The sequence below is a fragment of the Neopsephotus bourkii genome, unplaced genomic scaffold (assembly GCF_033783945.1).
Source record: "Neopsephotus bourkii isolate Nb327-2 ecotype Australia unplaced genomic scaffold, CSIRO-AGI_Nbou_v1 NB_71, whole genome shotgun sequence".
In the NCBI taxonomy this organism is placed as follows: Eukaryota; Metazoa; Chordata; class Aves; order Psittaciformes; family Psittacidae; genus Neopsephotus; species Neopsephotus bourkii.
The window spans coordinates 81782-99023 of NW_026900588.1; the positions used below are offsets into that span (position 1 = coordinate 81782).

General features: G+C 36.3%; 1 protein-coding gene across 28 annotated transcripts in view; it reads left to right on the forward strand.

Moving 5' to 3' along the window:
* The window catches only part of NRXN1 (neurexin 1), a 678625-nt gene that overhangs the window by 80606 nt on the left and 580777 nt on the right, over positions 1-17242 (forward strand). For 17 of the 28 annotated variants that reach the window (XM_061353676.1, XM_061353687.1, XM_061353697.1 and 14 more), the window contains 2 exons: positions 930-959; positions 1757-1768. The exons of 5 other annotated variants lie outside the window; for them this stretch is intronic. In XM_061353676.1, the coding sequence (XP_061209660.1) occupies positions 930-959; positions 1757-1768 (42 nt within the window). The remainder of the gene's footprint in view (positions 1-929; positions 960-1756; positions 1769-17242) is intronic. 6 more of the 28 variants (XM_061353708.1, XM_061353763.1, XM_061353807.1 and 3 more) reach the window with 1 other exon arrangement.

Here is a 17242-nt window from a genome sequence, read left to right on the forward strand (position 1 = left end):
AACTAAGTTGAACAAGAATAAGCCTGTTTTTTAAACCAGACATAAGATGTGGAAAATCTTCATATTTATAGAAGAAAAATGGTCTCCCTACATGACATTATTCTCAGTGAGAATATAAGTATCATTTTATTATCACGAGTTAAAAAAGCTGAATATTTTTGCTTAAAGAGTTACGAAATTTGGCTCTGGTTGAGGGATTATCAGTATGGACATCTGTTTTGAAATGTCACTAGAGCTATACTGGTATGAGTAGATTTCATCTTACAATACAGATATAAAGCAAAATCTATTTCTCCCAGATCTATGAAGTAGCTTCAGAAGATGTCACTTAAATTTTCTTTATTGCTATGTATTTGATATCGCATATGTAATAATTTGCCTTCTCTGGAACAAATTCATTCTCCTGTCATGTTTCACACAAATAAGGAGACATCCCTTGCATTATCATTTCAATGTGATGAAGAAATTTTATTTAATTACCTGAAATGCTCATTTTTATGAGGGGAAAAAGATCAGACCCAGCCCATTTTTCAGGTTTACACTTCTCCAGGTTTTTAACATCGTTTCACATGTAGAGGACAGGAAGTCCTCCCAGCAAAGTGTTCATTAATATTATCAAACTACGATAAAGACAGATGGAATATTAACGGAATTGGTTGGATTTGAAAGCATTTTATTATTTTCTGTCATCCCAACTACTGCACAGAATTAACACAGTGAAACAGCACCCAGTGTTTGAATTGCAGTTGTGTTACTCGTAGCCCAAAGCATTCCAACCAGTGGTTGAAAAATGCTCTTTGAGTTCCCTCTGTGATACAGACATCTCATAGGAAACAGATGCCTGTCACAAAACATTTTTGTCACTGTGACAACACCACCTTCCCGTGCTCCCTTGTTCATTGCTGACTGTGCTCTTGTTTCCCTTCAAGGTCTGGCGCACCTGATGATGGGCGACCAAGGTATGGGCTCTGTTCCTTTTCCACTCTGCTTTCATTGTTTCTTCTTGTTCTGTAGCTGCTTTGAATCCATCACTGCAAACGATGGGCAAATGCTTGAAAGCTGTTGTTGGCTGCAAAAAAACACATGATTTTAGTCACATCTTTTCTTATTTAATTTTTTTTGGTTTTGGTTTGTTTGCTCCTCAAACTTTTGTTCTTCTGCCTCCTCAACTCCCCCTCTTGCAATATAATAGCTGAAAAGAGGTGAGAGAAATAAGAAGGTGATGAAGAAAATTTATGTATTTATCAGAAAATAAAATCACAGGTGATTCTATAAGAGATAAATGAAGCACAAGAGCACTCTTCAGATAGCTCCCAAAAGAAGATTCTCAATTTGTCACAGTTGCACATATTGAAGAGTCCATTTACATTAATGCATGGCTGATTGGTAATGTGCAGAAAGCACCTGCTCCTGGCTTCTGGAATGCTGAGAGTACAGTTTTGCAAACCTAACAAGCTCATTTACTTTTTGTCCTCCTAACCCATTGTCCATGTTACTTTTGTGTCACTCTTACCTAAGCATGGTTATTTCTGTGTTCTCTGCATGTACATGATTGGAAAAAAAAATAAACTAATACCCTAATATGACACTGATTGCATCTCCATTTGTCTCCAGACACTTACCTTATACTTTGTCTCTTCATGTTCAGATACTACTGCATTTGCATATACTCATGACTCTTACTGTTGTTTCTCTCCTTTATTCTCTTCTTGTCTGGAAATGCTTTCTTCATGGAACCATTTCACCAAATCCATAGGTAAAAGTAAAGGTATTAAATGATTTTCTTTATTTTTTAATGTCATCAGTATACTTTATGTATAAGTGATGCAAATAAATGTAAATCTTTTTGCACTGATAACATGAGGTAGGTATATTTTTAAAGTAAATATTTCATGGACATCAAGGTAAGCAGAAGTATCCTGAAGTACAGGCTGACCTTTTGTAAAGTTTGTCTTCTGGTTTTGTGAGAGATGTAAAGCTTTGGCAGTGATAAAGGAGGCTACAGTTAGAGAAAGCATTCAGGATGAAATAACAGCCACATTTTGAGGTATGCATTTTTCTGTTCTCAAAAGAGCTGTAGTCTAAACCACCAGGCACAGGAAAAAGCACGATGTTGTTCAACAGAGACTCTGGAAATAATCTATCCAGAGCCAGTCTACGGCTTGATGTAAGTTTGAAATCTGCATAGCACTGACTTCAGTAAGTCTCTGCTATCAGCTGATCACATTTGCCCTGGGATTTTCCTTGTATGTTCATCACTTTGATTATACCTGAGGCAAGAATCGGACAAACAAACGGGGATGAATGAACATCAAAGAGAAGTGTGGGGTTTATTTTTACTTTTCTTTGTTTATTTATGTAAAGAATACAAGCCATGTTTATTTTCTTTCTCCTGGAGGAAACGTGCAGTAGGGTCAAGACTCTTCCTGTTTAAATAAACACCAGGTTTCACTACCAGGATGCTTGTTCACCGACATAGTGTAAATACATTTTAATGATAAGAAGCTGGTCATTAAAATCCATTAAATCTGTGTTACATATGATGGGTAATACAGTTCTATTCAACTTAAGCATTTGTCAGGGTTTGCCTACTCTTGCTGTAAATCTGAAGTCCAATCTGCACGGTCATACTTTGCTATCTAGTTAAATTAGAAACAACCTTCCAGGTTCCTTGGTTTCTTGGCTGATTTAGTGTTTCCACACCTAGGAAGTTCATGTGATGCAGATACTAATTGCAAACCTCTGGTGTCTCATTCCTTGTCATACCAAACTGTGAAAAGACTGTGTACCTGGTTATATGTGGGATACTATTTAAAGGACTGTGTGTGTTCCGCAGCTGAGTCTTCTTGCTTAGGAAAAGTTTTAAGCAAGAGTCTGCTGATTTCTTTGTTTTATACAACTGTCTTGTTTGTTGGATGGCTGATCCTTGTTGCGTTTTTCTTAGCAGAACTTTGTATGTATGACTTCCTCATTTCTTATTATTACTACCCTACTCCTTACTGGTAGATGTCTTGGGTGGAGTTAGCTTAAAATGACATTTTATAGTAACTGAACCTTGACATTATACATAATTTTTATTAATATTAAGGGATTATTTTTCTAGATTATTCTATGCACAGAATCCATGATGCAGTTTGTACAACACTGAAGGAGACTTCACATAGAAAAGGATGAAAACAAGTACTATGAGTAGATATATATGATTAGTAGTTAATCTGGAAAGCAGATTTTAGCAGACCAGGAACCTTGCAAGTATTATGCAATAGTACATTTATATTTTTATTTTAAAAGGTTTATTAATAACATTCACCCAAAATTGACTCTGGATATATTAGCGACACTTAATGTTTAATGATGTGCCATGTGACATAATTTAAACACCAGTGCCAGTCATGAAATCATTTGACTACATTTTTCTTTTCACATTTTTCTTTTTGAACAGCGTTATGTAGTTTACATGGCAATTTACTATGTTTTGATAATCACAATACTTCTGCAAATATAATGATGTGTATTTCTTCAAATGGATTGAAAGGGTTTATATGTATACAAACTCCAGTTGCTTGTAACAGAAAATATTCCTTGATATTGTACCATATCCTCAAACAGGGGAAAATAGCTTCATTTTATTGACTATCCTGAAACTACGGTAATACTGGCTGTTGAAACATTTGACCTTGAAACAGTTATGGTTACACCTATTTGTAACATGACAGCATAAGAAAATAGGGAGTGTGATAGAAAGAAAAGAAGGGACAAAAGAGGAGCTCCGCACTGAATTCATATGCACCTATTTCAGTCTTTCATTGTAAGTTCAATTCCTTTACAGGTACACAGGGTGAGTTACAAAGGGGGTTGCAAAATTCTGAGTGATTATATCATGAATCAATCTCATTTTGAGAATTTAAGCAATGAAACTTTACTATGAAAGAAGAAAGAAACTTTACGATGTAGTTTGCCCTGAAGTGTATAAATGGCTGAAGCATCACTATCTTCTTTACTTGTGTAGGTATTCTTTGGTAATGGAAAAGTTAAAAGAACCAACAGTGCACATTCAGAATTAGGACAGGATGCTGGCAGGACAGGGACCTCGTGTTGACAGATGAAAGAGGGGCAAGGCAGCCTTTCCACATGGGCAAGCAGTACAAAATCTAGTGTGATCTCCCTGGATGGACCTGCTATTTGCCATTTCATTGTAAATATAAATTGGGATATTCTGGATAATTTCCCAAATAATTTTTTATTGAAGCTTTATCAGTATTAACAAAGCTGTCACTGTCCCTTAGAGAAAGACAGAAGCAAAGCCTAAGGCATCTGTCAGTACTCAAGGTCATATAATTTGATCTGTGTACAAAACCAGGTGACATAAAGGAGGATATATAAGATAAAGAGCCTATTAGAAGCTTGTCGCATGATTTCAGAGCTCTACAAAACTTGTTTTCTGATCCATTACACTCTGTAGATGCTAAGCCTAATTCTAGGAACAGCCACAAGCTTTTAGTTGTACTGGCACTTGTTTATTTTCTGATGAGCATCATATATGTTCAGAAATACTCAGGAATTCCCTTCCCTTCTTCCCTGGAAATCGCATACCTCTATATGTACCTTTAGCAGTGGAGCTGTCACACCTGCAGTGGTGAAAAGACAAGGTAAGATATGTAAATGGGGTTCATGTTATTATTAGACCATTTGAGTATGCTACTCAGAGCAGTTGTTTGAATTTGAAGCAAACCTTGAAGTCTGCTGTGTGTAACAGACATGGGAAAGGATTTGTTTGCTCAAACAATCTGTGCCCAAACAAATTCTGTCTGTTTTCTCCAACTTTTATAGGTGGTCTAATAAAACTGCTATTTGCACATACAAGCCTTTCCTCACTGACAGTTACTACCTCTTGGATTTCCCATAAGGAATTATTTTGTGATGAATAATAATGCAGCTAAGATTACATGGCAACTAATGTAAAATACTTTGTTTCTTTATATATATATAAAAAAATCCTCTCCTCATTTTCTTTAGATGAGCAATGAAAGGGATTTATAATTCAGTTACTTTAACATAAAATGTTGCTTTTATAAAGTATTGCTTCCTTTTTATATTGCAATTCTTGTAAGCTTATACATATTTTTACCTGTAGTTTATTTCTATGTAAATAGCCTACTTTTGACTATATATATTACTCATTCTATACCTAAACACTGTGTTCATTCTCCTATTACTTTAGGCAGTATTGCAGCTTTAAAGCGTACATGAGTCACTCAGGCCCATAACAAACCATTAAATGATACCTAGCTGAGCAATAAGTGTTTCTACCAAAATATTGATAGTATAACTGCAATTATTGGTTTAGATTGCGGACATTTGATGTGCTGGGATTTGGTATAGCATGTATAAATGCTGAAGAAAGACTTCAGAACATCAGTTTATATACGTGTCATTTTTCTTGCCAAAAGAGGGCAAGTTTTGTGTTGCACAAGCTGTTGTACGATATCTGTAAAACCAACGTGATAATACTTATTTGTTAATTATCAATCACACATTTCAGTTGACAACTGGAGAAATAAGGCACTGAAAAATACAAGCAATTTAAATAAATCTTTAAACAATCATGGGCATTAAAATGGTATATTACGGCTAAGTAATTATGTAGTGATTGTGTTGTGCATCAGATACCACCTTATGCTGCTAAGCTCCTGTAACATCAAATTATGTGGAATTCAGTCATTAACCTCAACATGACCACAAGTTCATCTTCTTGTAATGACTTTCATTTTTGCTCTGTTTTCAAAGAACTAAAGTAGTTTGGGCCTCTTCCACTCTCTGATCCTTCCAGGATTGTTGAAAAGCCTTATCCTCATCTGCTTTTCTGTGTGCTGCTTAAAAGTGCGTCCTCCAGCTGTCCTCCACCTGAGCCATCAGTAGTCCAGAGGCGTGTAAATGGTTGGTACAGCCCTGAGCTCTAGCATAGCTTCTTCTTTAGCATAGCTTCTTCTTTTTGGCTGAGTGCCCTACTGACATGGATTCAATTATATGCCTTCTCATACGCAGCTGGCTTTTGCCTGGGAAACGCAAAATATGGGCAGAGGGCTTTCTTACTCTGGTCTTGTTCATGTAGTTATATACCCTAGGTGACAGCAGCTTATTTGAAAGACTCACTGGTAGAATAGAACTGGGTTTATTTAGCAGTTTTAAAGAGGATGGGGTTGCCAAGCTCAGGTAGTTGAAATTATTTCTAAGTGACGTTGCAGTAGAAGGATGGATAATGTGCATTTCCCTGCTCAATCTCGTAGTTGCTCCTACTGCTAAAAGAGAACAATTCACAAATGTATAAAATTTATTCTCCATGTAATAGATCCAAAACATTCCAACAGTCTTGTATAATTTAAAAATTATCAGCACAAGAATTTAAAAAACATTCCATCTAAAATTGACCTGATTTTTTTTTTTAACAAGAATTACCTTTTTAAAGAAATCAAGGAACATTAAAAATAAAGCTCTTCAAAGTGCTCCAGAGAGCAGTAACTACACATTGTATCTGTTCTATAGTGACTTTTTATTAAGAGCCTCATACGTATAGTTAAATAGCAGCTGATGTTCACAAAAAGTACTGCAGTTAAGTTCTTGTATGTAAATGATGCACCTATGGCTACACATATATGTTCCAGTAAATGCTTATACTATATATTTTTTATGGTTAATCTGTTCACATTTTTGTTCAATATCATAACAAACTATACATAAAATATTTTAATCAGAAAGGTGGTATCTCTATGTACTTTCAAATTGTGGTGCTTTGAAGCAAATAATTTACTTGCACTTCAGTAGGTGATCCTTAGCAAGCCTAGAATATGGCACTTAGAGCTGCAGCTTCATCTTTGTGTTGAAATGTGATCAATTGATGTTCCCTAAGGAGAAAAATGCAGCAGAACATGACTGTTGAAGATGTTTTCTGTCTGAACTACATGGCTCAGAAGAAATGCATCAACATCAGGAACAGAAATGCAGATTTCTATCTATCTTGAGACACCTATTCCCAATATTGTATCAGAGAGAGCTGATTCATGATCAGCTGTGTGAAAAGAAATTATAAGAACCTGCTCAAAATATCAAGAAAACTGTATGTAGAAAGGGTAACACGTTATTTTAAAAATGTTATTTTTCTGCCATGTCACCAAGTGATAATGCCCAAGCCATGCCATGAGGTCTAGCACCTTTCCACCACCAAAATAAAAATTTACCATATTCTGAATAATTCCAATGTCATTCAAAATGTTCATGCATCATATATATACATATGTATGTATGTATGTCGTAGGTCTCCTGTGGATTCAGAGGAATGAAAATAAATGTGGAAAATATTTTGGCTTCCTTGACACTAGGCTCCACTTCTGAGCACAGATTTCTCCAGAAGATGGGTATGCTGACAGAAAACCTTTCAATAGTATATTAAAGCTCTTTCAAGATGAAAGATACATATTTCACATCAAAAAGTAGGTGGGGATTTATTGAGGATGGCAAACAGTAAAGCTGTCACTCTGAAGAGGTAAAAATAAATTTGAGCAGGTAAGCAATGAAGAAACAGAAAACCTAGCCATTTCTTTCTTAAAGAAAACATTTCTTTTTGCTTCTATATAAATATACATAGCAAATGAGAACTAAAAGCTGCAGCAATTGATCTGTTCACACAATGAAATTCCATGGGAGTTTTAAGACAAATATCATAAGCATTTCCAATGAAACTGAGATGTCAGAGGGATGTATTCCTTGGATATCCTCTAAAATATCCTGGAACATTCTCTTTTACACTTTCTTTTAATATCTGATGTCATTACTGAGCCAAATACATCATTAGAGTGACAGTAAGGCTTATAGCTTCACTGTAGGGTTGTACTACACCTAAGATTTCCTAGGATAAAAATCAGTTCTTGAAATCTACAAAAGCAGCTAAACAAATCAGCCCATCAAACTCTTAATTACTCTCATTTCAGTGAAAACCAGAAGTATCTGGAGATTACTGTACATATCACTTATAGCAGAAGTCTCAACTGACTTAACAAATCACAGTTGGAATTCCTTCAGAGAAGCATAGAGAAATCGGAGCCGTAAGAAGTATTATCAAACATCCCTAAGATTTGTCTATATGCAAGCTTTCTAAATTCATAATAAACTGTATCACCATTTCTAAAAAAACTAAATTAAATGGAAATTAATAGCTCTTAAGGAAACCACCCTAAAATTGTACTGATATAACTGAAAATGTGCACTATGCTCTCTGAATGCACCTCATAATGGTATTTTTCCACCAAGAATGATTCCCCACCAAAGAAGTAAGAAATGTGTTCAAATAGCCTGGTCAGAGTTGATTCCTCTTGTAGGAGTTAAGAAGGCTGCAGACAAGATTTTTGTTCTACTCTGTAATTTTCTGTGGCTTTAATAATATGCCAAGCTACTTAGAAACAAGAATAACTTTGGATTGTCTTGTCTCCTTTAAAATCTTCTAATTAAACATTATAATTTGCACTGATGCCAGTAATATGTCTCTTTCCTGATACAGCAAGCCTTCTAAAACCTTGTCATTCTTAATTGCTTTAAGGTAGCTTTCTGTTGTCACCTCAGGGACCACCCAGAGCAATTATCAGTAGAACGGTGAAACTGTGTAATGAACTGGGAAATTCAGGAGCACAAAGGAGAAAACTTTCATAGGAACTGAACAATAGACTGTGGACTTTGCTGTGAAATTCCACCTTCCATTCCTTTAATGGTTTTCATACTCATCAACCTGTTTTCTTTTTTCTAGACATGGGAGAAAAAGCAAGCAATTGAATCTCTTTATTGAATTAATTTCCTCTAGTGAAAGAAGTTATTTTTTCCCAACTTGTATCAGCTATATTTGGGGATTTTTCTGTTGGTACCCACTTACACTAATTTTCCGATCAGCACAGCATTTAATTTAAAGGCTGTTTTGTAACTTGCTAATGTGAGTTAAAGAGTCTGGTACATCTTGTTGCCTGCTTAAAGTAGACATTTGTTCCTTAAAGAAGGGAAACATCTGGAGCAATTCACTGGCACTGTCTCTAAAGCTGTATAGAAGCAACCTCAGATAACGAGAGGCTATCTGAAGAACTGGTAGAACACACCTGGCACTGTTGGCATCACAGCATTGACTTGAGTAGCCTCTTTGTATTGGGGGTGGGAGAAAATAAAAACAGCTGGGTCTAATCCCTTTTATCTATCTTTTCATATTCTTCAGACAGAGGGGAGTCTGCTTGGAAGGCAAAATTTAGCATTGAGTATGAGTCTCTAAATTTTTCACTGAAGTTGCCCTTAGTTCTGTTCTGCAGACATTGTTAGCCCATTTTCAGGAGTACCCACCCAAAGGAAAGGAGCCTAGGTATCATCCTGTGACCATTAATATTCTGCTTCTGAAGCATAACTGAAAACCCTAAGGGATTGATTCCTGATGCCAGCTACATTGGTAATTATGTGACCCCACTTGCACCCAGCAGTAACATCTCTCTCTAGGATTAAAAATTAGAAATTGTTTACGTGATTTCCTACTTCATTGAAGCTGAATATCTTTATTAGATTGGGTTATATCAAAAAGGTGCCAGATAAGGGCTTCCATCTCAGAAAAAAGGGCATTGCAGACGTTTTGCTGATAGTACAAGCCCATCATTTGAATTTCTCAGTTAATGGCTCTGCTTAACAATCTGGTCTTACAAGGTCCTGTGCTTAGTATTTGCACAACTCCACAAGAAATCTCCCCCCAAAAAACTGCTAAACTCAGGTACAGGCAATTCACCTTTTAAGCTATGTTTGCATGCCTATGATATTCTTAAAGTTATAACTTTTCTATTGAACCTGTGCAAAACACAGCATAAATCAGTTTTGGAGACAGATGCCTCTTGGACAATGCTGTTTGCACTATGAATGCATGTGTATTTAAATGGATATTTGATATTTATGTTAAACGGCAACTCCTGACTACTTGTATAGTTTTCAATTTGAGAAGTTATTTGGGCATACTCCTATTGCAGTGTAACACTGGGATATGTTTATAGCATCATGGCAATGATGTGAGAGTTCAAAAAATTCTGATTTTATTTTGATTTAATGTTCATATACCTGAACCCCTCCCAGATCATTGTGGTGCAAGTACTGAACTGGTGCTGTCATTTCACCTGAATACTTGGGCAAACTATACATTTTGCAGGTATACCTCAAGTCGCTTCCAGTATTATAAACCTTCAAACACATGTAAATACAACTGAGTCTCTATCAGTCATGAGCTGATGCTTTTTTGGTGTCGTTAGCAGACTTTTCAGCCCTATAGACCTCTGCCATAAATTACTCAGATAAGGATACTGACGATGATTGTAACTGTGTTGTGAGGTTTGGAAGAAAATTCAGACTTCAGAAAAGAATCATATAAAAGTATCTAAGTGCAAGGTTGGAGCAACAAAGGTAAACTTGAAAATGGGTAATTTTATATGATTCTTGTACAGCATACTTATCTGTATAGAACTGTTATGTTCATACATATCCATACCTCCAATATTAGAGGAAAATGTCTATGGTAAATCTATATTCTGAACATTACATAAAGCTACCTGAGGCCCGCTGTTAGTGTACTGCTACATACCTCCCCAGAGCAAAAAAAAAGGAGCTGTTTAGACTACCGTGAAGGGGAAATATCCCTCTATTTCTGTTGAATATATGGAGAAGTATTGAATATGCAGATTAAAACATAGTAAGTTGTTCACAATTCTGAGGGGCAAATTCCTCAACAGTTTTAATAGCATATGCACATTTAACACACATGCATGTATTGAAGACATAAGCACATAGATGGATAAATAAAAATGCCCTGAATTTGCTATACTTCATGAGTTTAACTCTCAGAAGTCCCTCAATTTCAAGGTTTTGATAATGATAAATATATAATAAAAATAACTGCCACATCTGCATCCATAAGTCACTATTATGTGTCATTTATTCTCTCTTCCAGAAAAACACTTGTGTTTGATATTTCTTCATTGTTGTAAGATAGAGGAGATAAGATAGTGCCTTGCATTGCCCCTGAAATGGACAGTCTTGTTAAAGAAAAAGGGTTTTGAAAGTGCTGCTTTTATTGAGCTGTTATAAAAGTAATACAAAAGTGTAATTCATATTTGCCTTTTCAGAACACCTAGAAGATCTGTATATCAGCCCTATAGCTTTTTAATAAGTACATATAACTTAGAAATGTACATATATCTAGGTCATGCTAATTACCCACCTTGGGAGGCAAGAATGTGTCCATACTTCTTTACCTACTTGCATACTCTTGAGACCCAAGTCAGAACAGCAGGATTCAGAAAGTCTAAAAATAAATTTCCTAGGGTTTTAGCCATTAAACTGCTTAAAAATGAGATCTCTCATGTACTGGCTGACAGCCTGTAATTTGTATTATGCAGGAAATTAGACTAGATAATCAAAAACAACCTTTCTGGCCTTGAAGCCTATGAATCACATGTAACAGAGAAATTACTGTGTTAACATGTAAGAAAGTCATCAGACTATAAAACCAGCCACCTTGGTTTTATTTTAGTTGGGATAATTTTACTGTGTTTCTTATGTAGATGGAATTACGCATCCGTAAGTCCCCCAGAACACCAACTCAGGGCCTGATGTTCTTTATAGACTAAATGGAAAGACACGTTCAAAGCATTCCCTTAAGTCAGAATTTAACATGAAAACTGAAAGAGCTTTGTGGAAAAGCCTCAGGCATGTATGGAAGCAGGAATCAAAAGGAGATTAGTCTTTCACAAAGTTCAACATTTTGCTGTGATCACTTGTTTTGAATACTTTACATTGAGTACTACAGTTAATCTCATGTTCAGGAATGTTACGCCGTTCAGTAATTTTATACACACTAATAATGTATTTACAATAAGGCATGGGGGTCTTCCATTTATACAGTAACAAATGAGGTTACTGTGCTATACAGAGATTGCGACACCAGATGAACTTGGGCAAACCATTTCTGTGAATTATTCGTGCAACAAAACTGGAGCTGTTCATTTTTGCTTTTTGATAAATGGAAAAATGCTTATACAAAGCTGACAAATTCAATGAGGAACAGAAATTCTGATCTAATCCAGAACATTTTATAAACCAGGGGCTAAAGCAGTCCCATAAGAATGCTCTGAATTAAGCAGAAGAAAGATTCACATTTCTAAAACCCAGAGTTTTAATTTAAAGATTGAAGTCAGTGTTCTAATATTTAGTTTCTTTTTGAACCTCACCATCCAAATATGTATTCAGTGTGCGTTAAGTAGTCTTCTTGAGTTGAGATAAGCACACACGAAAGGAGAGAATGGAATCATAGGCTACTTCAGTGAAGGACTTATTATTCTGCATCGGAATTATCTTTATTCATGAAGACTTCAAATACTTTCTTAATCTGCAGTTTTACTGTAGCCAGGAAAAGATCCTGTTATTTGCTAAAATTCAAGAAGACAAATGAGAGTTTGTATTTTCTGCCTGAACAGATGAAAAAAATCATGGAGCATTTAACTCAGTGCTATAGAATATTCATACATATACTATATATTCCAATACAGAATATTTCTAGTATAAAATAATCCCAAACTTCTGCCTAATAATACACGCTATCAGAGAGCAGAAGGAAAGCCAGTTATTGAGATACATCTTTTATGCATCATTACTGATACTCAGTTTCACACCTTGTGGACAAACAGACATTGGGTTATTAGCATCCAGTTATTGACTGATAATCTATTAATAGAATGTGTGAAATACATATACAAAGAGCTGAATATGTACTACTGGGGAGAATACAAAAGTGTATTCACTTGTGTGAGGGAAAAAGTCTCTGTTAATTATTTACTGTATAATATGGAAGTATGTGTGTAGTAAAGAGGAGGCCTCTCCCCACATCTATCTTCATTTTCTAATCTGCCTTTGCAGCCTTAACAAAAGTGCAGCTTATACTTACAGTCTGTGGGGAAATGCCAGAGAGAAGCGGGAACCTTGATACTCAGTCTGCTCACATAAGGAAAAACTGAATGCTATTTTTCTATACTTTTGGACTGTGTTCAAACTGCACAGAGGAACTGTGCTGCACAGAGGAACAGGCTTCAAATGCAAGCCCACAGTTCCTCCTGTGCCACTGTACAGTGAGTGTGGAGACTTCAGAAGCTCTGCAAGCAGCTTCCTCCTTGTGCTCAGTGTCATCCCTCAGAACTGGCAGCGTCTGATATTTTCAGATAATTAATTTAGTAGAAGTATTTGAGAATAGGGCATAGTGAAATGTCACTACAAGGATGCTGTCATAGTTTTGAAGGCTGAAACAGAATAATTGACAGGGAAGAATAAGCAAAAGAAAACAGCAACAAAAGTACAACAACAAAAAACCAACCCCAAACCCCTCCAGTTGTTATAATTAGATCTTTTTGTATAGTTTGTATTGGATTATAATATTCACCTTCACATAAATAAGTACATGGGAAGAAAAAAAACCACACAATTTCTTTTCATTTATATTGGCAAAATGTTTTATATTTATTTTATCTTGTGTTGCCTCTGTTTTCTAAGAGTCTTTGTTCAGCGGGAGAACTGATGAAGCCCTGATGTATTCATGGTTGCGAAATGTCTGTCATTATGCTGAAGGACAGAAGAAAACCTAATTGGCAGTTAAAGCAAGAACTTCCTATACCTTAAAGTATGGGTTTCAGTGACTATTTTGCCCTTAGTGCATCTGCTGACAGTTTCAGCAGATGTTTGAGTATCAGTGAAGTGCGATCTTGACTGTTGACATGCCCAGGCATGTTATTTGTGCTGAAAACCCAGCTTTCCAGTAATCCAGAATTGTTATATCTTTGATTCAAAAGCTAGATTAATTTATTTTTAGGAGCTCTGCATGGAGCCCCTCTGATTGCTTCAGTGTTTGAGCTTTTTTCAGTTTTTCTTTTCAGTAAGTAGTCACTAAGAATAAAACCAAGCAGAAAGCAGTGCCAATCAGGATGGTTTGGGAAAAGGAATTTGTCAGTAGTAATACAGCGCAAGAAAGGAAAAAGAGGAAACTTGAACATTGTTGCTGGGTAAATTTCATGGTGTACTGTTAAGTAAATTAGCATTATTTTTTCCCCAATTTCCAGTTTCTGTGGAAGCTATGCAAGTTATGTTTGGACTCTTTCCTTCTTCCTTGTTTTGTGTGGTTTTGGTTTTCAGGATGTATTTAACTAAAATAAGTAATGAACAGGGTTTCTGTGGTCTAAGAACAAAGCCACTGCCTGTGGGGAGACAGATGAAGTATTAATTAGAGGTGCACTTAATTATTGTGCCCTGAAGGTGTTCAGTTTTCCTCTGATCCAGGCAGTAGTGTGAATATGGACTGGGAGAAAACGACTTTCTCACGATAAGTAGAAACCTCAGAGAGTATGAAGAGGGTGAGTAAACCTGACTGGAACATCAGTAAAACTTTACCCATCTATTGTCCCTCCTGTTTCCTGAAGGACAGTGTTTTTCCTTACAGTGTGAAGATTTATCTTTCTTTTGTGAAGCTCTTTGCTAATTAAATACCTGTAGCACCTGTGAAGTGCTTTCAGGGTGGGAAGATGGTGACTTTTGGCACAAGGTGGTAAGAGCAGCCTGTTGTGGGTTACTGTGTTCAAAACTGAAAAGCTAAGCGGTTAAGTGAAAAACTGCATGGGCAAACTTCAGTAGCCTGACACTTCTGTCTGTTTCTAGACAGATTCGAAAACTACCTGTATCTGTGTGAAGTCTCAAGGAAGCCAGGAAGGCTCTGCAGAGCTATAGAAATACAGGCATAAAAGATGTTATTATTCCATTCTTTTTTCCTACTGCCTGTGTCTCCCCGCTGCTAGGAGAAAGGTAACTGCTCCAGAAGTTTTTAAACACCTTAGCTATTTCCTGCAAAGCATTTTCTCCTAGGACTAACTGTTCTATTATTTCATAGGCCCAAATAAACCTGTAATAAAACCAACCACATGTTCACTTTTTTATTTATACTGCAAAGGTCAGGAAGGGGATGAGGATTTCAGAGGAATGGGAAGTAGAAAGAGCTGTCATTGTGGGGAGTGGACCACAGTATAGAAGTGCAAAACACAGACTTGGCATCACAAGGTCCCTGTGGCATGACAAGGTCCTTGCTTGGCTTGAGAGCACAGAGAAAGTTACCTGAGAGACCTGGAAGATGTGCCTTACGGAAGCTACCTAGATCTTCATTTAATGTTTCAAAAGATGAACCTTGCTTGTGCATTTCTGTCACTTCTGATGTGTGATCAGAGTTCAACAATGCTGTATTTTTGTCGAAGACATTTCAGATCCAACTATTTCATATCTTCAATGTTCATAATTGATTTGATAACAAAATTATTTCTGTTAAGTTCATGACTATTTTTTGGAGAGAAAAATACTTCCTTCAACCATCCTCCTCCCCTCATTACTGTATTTAGCTTGGTAATATTAAATATTTAGGCTATAGGCTTGATTTTACTATCAACTCTACATCAGCAAAGTATCTTTTCAAATACAGTGAATTACATTGAGCTATGTGTATTTCAGCATGCATACTTTCAGACCAGTTGAGAAGAACGGATGGTGTGAAGTAGATCTACATCAAGAGAAAAAGGCTAATGAAGACAAAAACCTGAGACCCCCACTTGGTCTTAAGCAGAGGTCTGTGATATTTTGCCTAACCAGATTATGTTAATAGGCAAAACTAAGTAGCAGAGTGCTGTCACATAATACAGGGGTTGATAGTGGTGGCAAAAGAAGTAAGAAATAAGCATAAGGAGGCATTTATAACCCTAACCCCAAGAATTTACTATGTTTGCCTCAAAAATGAGCAAGCTGAAACAGTCAAAAGCAGTTTTACCTCATCCCGTTTCACCACAGAATGAAGAAGAAAGGAAACAGGCAGTGTTATTATAAAATAATGTGTTCAAATATAATGCCCAAGGATTTATATTCCCCCTAAAGAAAGATACTGATTTTTTGAATCTAAACATAGAAAAGCCAAAAGAAACCCAAAACAAGGTAGGTAACCCCCCCCTCAATATTTTTAAGTCCAAAATGTTTATGCTGAAATGGCATTACATACGTTACATATACACAAACATTACATTCATGCATTAAAATGTCAAATAATGGGAAACGGAAGTAGCACCATTTCAGAACTACTTTTTGTATAAATCCAGGAGCAATATCTATATAAAGTGACTAGAGCACAGTGCAGCATGGTGAATGTGTTTAAAATTTATCCGCAAACTCGGTTTAGTTACCAAGCAGGAGAACATTTATCCAATTCATTATTGACATCTCCCAGAATCCTTTCTGTGGTTCTGTGCAAATAGCTTGTCAGCCTTTTGGCAAACAGGGGTGGTTTTCAGTAGCGTTTTTCAGATTCTTCAAATTGAATTACACATCCAGAGGCAGTCAGTCTTTCTTACCACTAATTTTACAGAGTTAAAACCCCCCAAACAATATGCAAATCTTTCCCATTGAAAGTGAACTCTACAGAGGGGTCCTAAGCATTGCAACACTAACAGATACTTAACGGAAGTGCTAGAGGGTTCTGCCCATCAGAATTAACAACCCTTGGCTTAGCACACAGGATTATTCTACAGGACAGGGAAAAATATTAAGTGCCTTTGGGTAACTGGGGGAATTTTAGTACTTGAAACTCTTGTAACTGTGAAGAAGTGGATGAGAAAAGGAGTTTTAAACTGTGGCTGTGACAATCGATGTGCGTTTGCAAACGTCTCAGTTTTGGCAGTGAACATGACAGTGAAGGCACATCTGTGGCCAGAGACAGCCCTGTGTGTGTTTGGGCAACTTCACATTTTATTTGTACTCTTTGAATTCAAATCTTTTAATACAATTTATTTCAAAGTAGCTTTAAAAAAAAGTGTCTGCAATTTTAATGGCAGTGATAGACTGTTAACCTCATTTTAGTGACTCATTAACACGTGAGATCCATTACCATGTGATTAGTATATCAGTACTGGGCAAGGTCTTTATTAGGCCTTTTGATCTCTCTTTTCTTGCCTATTGTGAGTCTGCAAAGAAGACCTAATCAGAGGAAGATTACAGGAATATGTGATATCTTTACATCATAGCTAACACTAAAGGTGGGAATAGGGCTGGGCTGTAGCAGGTAGTCTGACTTAAATGCACAGAGCAGAATCGCTACCATGCAACAGGTTAATCCTGCACA